This window comes from Xyrauchen texanus, chromosome 31 (assembly GCF_025860055.1).
Source record: "Xyrauchen texanus isolate HMW12.3.18 chromosome 31, RBS_HiC_50CHRs, whole genome shotgun sequence".
Classification (NCBI taxonomy): domain Eukaryota; kingdom Metazoa; phylum Chordata; class Actinopteri; order Cypriniformes; family Catostomidae; genus Xyrauchen; species Xyrauchen texanus.
Window position 1 is genome coordinate 10,217,524 of NC_068306.1, and position 9,147 is coordinate 10,226,670.

The following is a 9,147-nucleotide window of genomic DNA, read 5'->3' on the forward strand; positions in this document are numbered from 1 at the left end:
TACTGTCATAGGTGCTTTTCACCAGAGCATTGAAGCCTAGTGAAACAACTATGCCCTTATAATAATCAATAAATAAATACAGGGGGCAAAGATTGCCTCTTACTGTTGCGATTAGTGGTTCTCGCTCTCAATGGGACACGTGATTAGTTGTGCGTGGATCGCAGAGAGTAGCATGAGCCTCCACATGCTTGGAGTCTCCGTGGTGTCATGCACAGCGAGCCACGTGATAATATACATGGACTGACTGTCTCCGAAGCGGAGGCAGCTGAGACCTATCCTCCTGCACCCGGATTGAGGTGAGTAACTGCACCAATACGAGGATCTACTAAGTAGTGGGAATTGGGCATTCAAAATTGGGGAGAAAGGGGGATTAATAAAATAAAATAAAAACCAATTCGAACACTGCTGAAGACAATACATAATCCTTACTTTATAATGTATAATATACTCAATAATGTCATTATTATTATTAAAAGTTGTATATAATTTGTAATATAATAATAATATATGGATATATAATAAGTATTATGAGTATTATGTATAATAATATAATAATATTATTTATGTGAAACCCATAAAAAACATGCAATAGTTATGTGCTTTTCACTTTTTTCCACTTCTTTCTGTCACACATGCACGTTAGAGTGGAGTGTAATCTCCTAATGAGTCTTGACTATTCTCTAGTAAGTGGTCTGTCTCTATATATGTGTGTGTGTTGGGAGGAGCATCATTATATAACGGCTGCAGTGCAGGCGGCCCCAGCTGTATTGATGTGCAGAGATATGGGAATAAAGGTGGAGGGAGTTGAACATGACCGAAGCCAGCGAGGACCTTGTCGCTTGGTCAGACTTTTGTGTGGCTCTCAGCAAGTGGGAGATATCCAAGTATTCACAACATTTCAGACTGCGAGGCAGCATGCGCCACTGACTATAGACGCACGCTCAAAACTAATACTTGTATTCCATTTTTTATATAAATGTCATTCTGTGTGTGTGAGTATATATATATATATATATATATTGTAATCCATCTTAAAGGGATAGTGCACCCAAAAAATGTAATTCCGTCACCATTTACTCAACCTTATGTTGTTCCAAACATGAAAGGAGATGTTAAGCAGAATGTTAGGAACTGACAGCATCAGTCACCGTTCACTTTTATTGCATCATTTTTCCTTATAATGAAAGTGAACATCATGGGGGTGAGTTAATGATGACAGATTTAATTTTGAGGTAAGCTATTCCTTTAAGTAAATATTATGAAAAATGTGATTTGTTTAATGGAAATTGGTCCATTTCAACTCATGTACTGTGCTACAGCTATTTATAAATTTGACCTCATCATATAGTGCATAAAAGTAAATAAAACAGCAGCTATATAAAGATGCCCCAAGGCATGCGATTCATTATTTAAAGTCAACGGCGTAACTAGATCAATTGTGACCTAATTTACAAATCCCCCTCTTCATATCAGACTGCTGTGACATCTCATGTAGAGGAATTAATTCCTACGGATAATGAAATGTTAATATGGTTTTGATCGCAGATTCTCTAGCACAGGCAAATTAAATCAAATCACAATCAGTGTAATACAACGAAATCAAAATTGCTGTTTAATTTTTCTGCTTTTGTCTTCGGATTTGTCAATGCATGATGATAGTATGCTGCATAATTAAAGCAAAGCTAAATCCTTCAGTGCTTACAAGAAAATCAGCATATTGATATGTTAACAATTCAAGGTGTCCACATTTTACTTGCTACTGTAGTTGTGATGCATATTTCTAATGCAAACTACTGTCACTTTGTCTCATTAACTCCCTGCATTGCCAGAGTGTACAAAATGCCTACATGTGAATACTTTGAAACTTCACACTTCAGGAGAGAGGCTTGTTTCCTTGGTAACCTTTTTTCCCCCTTTTTGTCCTTATGTGCCTGCCAGTGCATAATGCTGTTCATCCACTTGCATTTAGAAAGCATTACCCTTGTATTCATTCAGCAAGCAGTAGACTTTCTTTTCAAAACTCTTTTCTTGCTTGGTTCTCTAACATGCATAATGAAACATGCGTCTCTAAAATTAAAGCAAAATGAAGGGTTTGCACAGATGCACTTTAAAAAAGAGACGGCACTTCAAGCAGGGTATGCTCGAAGAAGCATGAGACCTCTTAGCCATTCTACTTTATGTAATTACTCTAAAAGTCTAGGTTTGAAAGACAGAGCAAGTGTTTTCATGATTGAAGATGCTGCAATATAGATGTCATGCTTACGTAATTAATCAGCTGTCCCTAAATTGCAACTCTGAGCTTTGGTGGTAACGTTTAGATGTCTTAAATAAGTCTTTATGTGTTGGGGGCTATGATAGAGCAAAGAAAGACCATATCACTTTTACAGCCTAATGCCACTGGAGAACCCTGAAGTCCAACAAATAACTTTTTATCTTCTTGTTTTTTAGACAGCCATCTGTAAAACTGTAAAAACATATGTTGCAACCTAAAATGTGTTTAATGTGGTCGTATCTAAATTAAATGGTTTTAATCAAGTGCAAATAAATAAATATATAAATAACTGAATCGACCAGTCTAAGATAAGTAACAGTCATGAAAGTTCATTTTAAGGGTCAGATCAGGTAGATATCGGTCTTTACTGCTGTGCATGTTTCCTGTGTACTGAGCCATATAAGAAAGACAGATGTTTGCTTAACTAAAGGTGTTGCAAACAACCAATGAAAAGCCTTTCTTTCTAAGTTATCAGAGTGTATTTGGGCCATTCTTCTAACAATTCACTACTTGTTTTTTCCAAAACACTGAGGGGACAAAAACTGTGGAAATCACCCATTGTATAACCATGGCAATACCCCTTGTCCAACTAACAATGTTTGGCTCCCAGAACGTTCCGGGAACATTCGTTTTTGGATATAGGTATGTTTATTTTTTTCAAGGATATAGAACATTTGTTTTAGGTTTTGCATGGTTGCCCAAACGTTCCTGCAACCTCTAAATTCTGGGTTCCGTTTTGCAACCAAACTGCAACATTTCATCAATAATTAGTCAACATGCCATGTCTTGTTTTAATTTATTATATGTTCTTTATTAGTTATTTTTAGGATGTCACACACACACACACACACACACACAAACACACACTATGCCATGTTGGTGCAGCTATCATTATTAGGACTCACCATAGACATAATGATTTTTATACTGTACGAACTATAGATTCTGTCTCCTAACACTGCCCCTAAACCTAACCCTCATAAAAAACTTTCTACATTTTCAATAAGCAATTTGAATTGTGGGGACACTAGAAATGTCCTCATAAACCACATTTATAGCTTAATACCCTTGTAATTACCAGGTTGTATCCTAAAACAAGTCCCTGTAAACCACTTTAACCTGCCCACACACACAAACACACACACACACACACACACACACACAAAACTCCCAAATGTATTTTTTAGGACGTAGGAGTCAACCAACAGGAGCCCTTAACAAACGTTAGGGAAACATTCTGAAGTCCAGTGTTTGTTGGGAAATAGCCAGGGATGGATTACCAACCGGGCCAATGGAGCCAGGAGCCCTTGACTACCAGGGGACCCTTGACTGCCTGGGGATGCCCTGGCCTAAGGCTGCATGATCTAGTTTGGTGTCCACCCCCCAACGATTTAAACCCGTTTTGGGCATGAACAATCCTCCCGCTCAACAACTTTTGGGCATGAACAACAAATATCCCTCCCACCCCTACGGTCAACAACTTTTGGGTGGAGGGGGGGCCCTTAGAGATAATTGCAAGTCATAATCCATCCCTGGATATAGCCTCTTAAGACATTAAAACTTGACTGAAAGATCCTACACTGAAATAATGGTAACCAAAATGCTGTAAAAATCATATTAATTAGTGCTGTTTGTTGATATTTCTATTATGATTTTATACTAAATAAAATGCGTCCACATTTGGCTGAATAACGCAGCAAGAGACTCTCTTTTGATTCTACGCTTGGATTGTTTTTGACATTCGAGAGCTTTAATTCTAGCCGAACGCCAACGCGCAAAACTGGAGGGGTTGCGGGGGCGCGCGCACAATTGCGCGCTCACAGCTGTCAGCACCAAGGACAGCGCTCAGATGCGAGCGTCGCATCAGCTCTCCAAACAGAACAACAGCCGACGGACAGAGAGGCGGACGATACGCGACGCATGACAGATTTTTGCTGCCAGGCTCCATATCAGACCATGCTTGGTCTGCGGATCGGCAACCTCAGTTAATAAGGCTGCAATGCATGTGGGAGTTAATGTTGTATAGAGCAAATACCATTGCAGGACTGCGCGGATAGAACCAGGGACCATGAGCATCTCGCCGCAGTGTGTGTGAATTTTGCATTTGGATTTTTGTATTCTAAAAAATTGTCACACTTGATATTGGTTTGATTCTCCAATACCGACTAGCTAAAGTGTTCACCGAGGGCGCATCTCTACGACCCTCCAGCAGCACTTAAGTGGAACGGCACTGCGGCTCTGCGGCTCTGCGTGCGCCGTCCACACGATGCGTCTACTTCTGCTGGCCGTGTTCTTCTCCTGCTCTTGCGTGCGGGGCGGCTGCGAGCCCAAGATTGTGAACATTGGGGCCGTCCTGAGCCAGAAAAGATACGAGCAGGTGTTCAAAGATGCAGTCACCCAGGCGAACCAGGTGTACGGAAGGGATAAGTTCAAGTTGACCGCCATCTCTGTCACTCACAAAGCCAACGCGATTCAGATGGCGCTGTCGGTGTGTGAAGATCTCATATCTAGTCAGGTAAGATATTAGTAGTATATCAGTATTGCACTATGGCATGTTTTATGACTTAAAATGCAGTCACACATTGTAAAAAGCAGCTTGTCAGACAGTGAACCAAAAATGTGCTTCAAGTGGTAAATCAGATTTTTTAAAGTCATACATATTAATTACAATTAATTTTGGATTCATTTCACTGTAAAAAGTGGTATCCTGCAACTGCTACATGAAGGAGCTATTTCTACCTGACCTTACCCTTACATTTATTTTGGCTGGTGTAACCTAAGTCAGGTTTATTCAATCCTACCAGTTCATTTTGATATTACTACATGATAAAGCAATTTTAGTTTATAATTTTTATAATGTATCCACATTGTACAATGCCATGTTTTATCACTTAAAAACTAGTCTCACATTGTAAAAAAAGGTTTTGTAAAATTTAAATTAACTTGTTTTTAATAGCCTATTATTTGATATGAATGAATCAACCTGAATACATTGTTACTCCAAGGAAAGTCCTTTTTAAGGGCCAGTTCAATCAGAAACTGTTCCTTATGGTAACAATTGCACATTTTACAGTGTAGTTTGTTCACGATGGCAAAAGAAAGTTTGCCGAATGCTCGGCACGTGTCCATAAGTGATGAGCATGCCATCCTAAATGAATATAGATATTCAAGGGGCAATGGAATCACATTATCCATTACAATTGTTTATACACTAAATATTATTTACAGTTTTTCTCAATCGCTTTGGCTCAATTCTCCAATGAGAATTATTTTTTTTCAAAACTTTAAGTTTAAATCTCTGAACAGTTTCTTGTTCACACCAGATTTGAATTTCTTATTCATTTAAGGAAATTGCACTCGTTTTGGCACATGTGTGCAAAAGAGTATGTTCAATCGTCTACAATTTGCACAATAACTAGATAGATAGACATGACTTGCTGATCAAAACTGATGAGTTGATTCTCAGTGAAATTGTCATACTCATCACAACTTCTAAACATTCTTGCATCATGTGAGCCATCACGTGCAAAATTATACATTCAATTATCAAAATCTGTCAGATATGCATGTATATTCCATAAACATCTCTGACATGAAATGTTTTTTCATTGTTGCATTTTCTTTCTTTTTTTTGTCATAGATGTCATTTTGTGGCAATTTTCTGTTCACTATATGACTTTGCATGTGATAAATGTGTAGAAATGGACATGCAAATATGAATTTGCTGTTTATATGTAACGCATTGCTACAAAAATTTATTTACTGTATACATACACATTCTTGTATAGTACAGTAAGCAGTCAGTGTCAACAAACAATAGAACAAAAAATTTAATTTGTATATAACAAACATTTCCAGGGTTGACTGCCATGGTGAAAAAACATCGAAACATTTTGACCAGTACGGCTCACACGATGACAAAAAAATTATGTTACATTTTGGGGGCATTGGTCAATTTACTGACACAATAACTAGCTCTTGAAGCATGAATTAAATGTTTTGGGTGAGTTACTACATTTTGCAGACATGCAAGAGAGCTGTGATGTCCTATAAAACAGCTGTGACAATTGCACTTACAGTTTAGAGAATGTTAAGACATTCTGTAGACAAAAATGAGACAAAACAATTGAGAAAAATATGACTGAATCAACAAAAGTCATTTGTAAGGGTCAGGTCAGGTAGAAATGGTTCTGGTACTGAATGTTTCCACTTTGTACAATGAATAATGTCAAATCAAAAGCATTTGCAATCCCCAAAGAGCCATATGAGGAAGACAGATCCTAGCTGAACACAAGGTGATGCAAAAACCATTGAAGAAACTTTATTATTTTTTTAGCTGAATACATTTTTACATCCATGTTATTTTTAAGGTGAATGGTAGGTTACACAAACAAAAGACATTTTAAGGGTTAGATCAAGTAGAAATACGTCCTTTAGGAAACAATAGCAGGTTACCACTTTTTGTGAAACAGTCATTCAGAAAAGTGCAACATCAAATTAATTGTATGCACCAGAAACAATAAAATGTACAGAAGGCAATCAACAATTTTTAAGTATTCAAATATTATGCATTGTAGTAGACATGTGGGTTCTTGAAATTTGGGTTTTTCCCTGAAGATTGAACCATTTCATTTGTTTAGATGTCTAAGCAGGATAGCCTGTCAGTAGATGATCCATACTGGTCAATCGACTGACAGTGGGAGGAAATGTTATCTCACTGTAGCTGACCCCACAGAGCTTTGATGTGAGGAATAAGTGAGATGACAAAACAAGCAGTGGGCAGCAGCTGTGAAACAAACTAGGTGACGCATAAACAATTAATGATTTTCAATGCAAGCAGTTGCTATTTTCACTGTAGTGTACTTGACAAAAATACAGATACACGGGTGTGGGGCCAGCATCATTATATCAGGATCTGCAGTGATGCTGCAGGGGAGGATTCTATTGCAAATAAAAAATGGGTCCTCAGGACTTGCATGTAGTTTTTACTCAAAACAGATTCCTTTCATTGGTGCAACCTAATCAGGATGACAGATAGATAGATAGATAGATAGATAGATAGATAGATAGATAGATAGATAGATAGATAGATAGATAGATAGATAGATAGATAGATAGATAGATAGATAGATAGATAGATAGATAGATAGATAGATAGATAGATAGATAGATAGATAGATAGATAGATAGACAGACTGAATACTGAATAGCACTGTCACACTCTATGGAGTAATTCACTTGGAAGCATTTCTTCATTAAAAGCCTGCTCACGCAATGATCAAATTAAGTGGTTTCGCTTTAAGTGCTCTGGTGATGCCATTAAAAAAAACTCTGAGGTGGGTGTCTATCTCAGTTTCAAAAACTGCACTGAACAAAAAGCAGACTGGACATGAATCAACCCCTCTCCCCTCCCCAGTTCACTCTGTCTTCCCATGCTCATGGTGATACACACCTTCCCCAGTCAAAGCAATACGTTTCTGGATCTCCATTATTTATTAACCCCTAGACCAGGGGTGGGGAACCTTTTTTCCATTAAGGGCCATTTGAGTATTTACGAAATTATTCGCAGGCCATATATTGCTTGCAATTCCCGATTGAGGGTTGAAATTCATGTACGCGTTCCGTTACGTGCTCACACACCAAAAACACTAAAAGGTCTGCCTATTATGCAATATTTTGTGTTATACAAAATTCAGTGGCGGGCCGTGCATTAAAAGTCGAGGCCTTCAGTGTGATTCATGCCATTAAGAAAACACAGTTTCACAATGAATAAAACACCCTATGCCTTTGGGCATCATACATTATGTCGCAGCTAACTAATAATACCAATTGACATTTTAAAAAACACGTCCACGCAATGAATGAGCATCCTGAACAGACATTCAAAAATCACAAGTTTTCATATGAATCTACCAAGGATGTCTATAATTCCTGGAAAAATGCAATAAATTTCGTTTCGTCTGGGTACACGGTTATGCTGCGTTCCATTCTAGTTGGATGTGGGATATTCCTACTTGATATCTCCGACCATAATTTCATTCCATTCGGAATATTCGGAAGATGACGTTTAAGGAAACAAAACTGCAATGCTCCCACTAGCTTAGCAGGAGTTTGACTCTCATTAGAGATGTCTCCTAGCAACCCAACTGATAAACAATGCTGCAGCATTAGCATTTGTGCTTCTGGTGTACAATTATCAAAAAATATTATAATGATTTATACACCTGTTTCTGCAGGCATTTGTTAAACAAGCTTTAATGTCATGTAATGTGACGAACTCATTTATCGACATTACTTAATAAAGTGAATGTTTATCACTTACTTTGTATATCTCCCTGAGTGTTGACATGTTTGTGTGATATCATGCCCCTGCATCTCGGCGAAATCAGACTTGAGAATTTCTGCACGAGCCTACGAGTTGTAATTCTGACTTTAAGATATATTTCTTTTACACTTTTCCTTGTAGGAAGTTGTCAAATCTGACTTTCCGAGTTGAATGGAATGCAGCACTACTTTTCAAAACTTGATCCGACACTGAATCCTCAAGCAGCCTAATTTACACTTTGAAAACTCCTGATGTTGCTATAACAATGCAAAAAGCACTTACCGATTTACTTGAAGTGAAAATCAGTCCTCCTTACCTGTTTATTAAATTAAGCAATCACACGGTCATGCAGAACATCTCGTGTTTTTGAATCTATAAGGATCTCTTTCTCAGTGGTGATAGTGGCAGTAATGACAATTGCAGTATCACTCACTTCAGTGCTTTGGCTCAATAATGTTTCTGCCCACTCTAAAGAAGAGATGTTCACTGACAGATAGAGCCAGTGCTGGAGGGTATCTCTGGATGGAGAGCCCTGATTCAGGCCAACCAT

At 38.0% G+C, this 9,147-nt stretch overlaps 2 protein-coding genes across 9 annotated transcripts in view; one reads left to right on the forward strand and one right to left on the reverse strand.

Moving 5' to 3' along the window:
- Nucleotides 1–9,147, reverse strand: part of LOC127624804 (calpastatin-like) — a 711,053-nt gene that overhangs the window by 580,627 nt on the left and 121,279 nt on the right. The gene's annotated exons all lie outside the window — the stretch shown is intronic.
- Nucleotides 4,112–9,147, forward strand: part of LOC127624802 (glutamate receptor ionotropic, NMDA 1-like) — a 45,332-nt gene continuing 40,296 nt past the window's right edge. For all 8 annotated transcript variants that reach the window (XM_052099715.1, XM_052099719.1, XM_052099720.1 and 5 more), the window contains exon 1: nt 4,112–4,787. In XM_052099715.1, the coding sequence (XP_051955675.1) occupies nt 4,539–4,787 (249 nt within the window). In that variant the 5' untranslated portion in view covers nt 4,112–4,538. The remainder of the gene's footprint in view (nt 4,788–9,147) is intronic.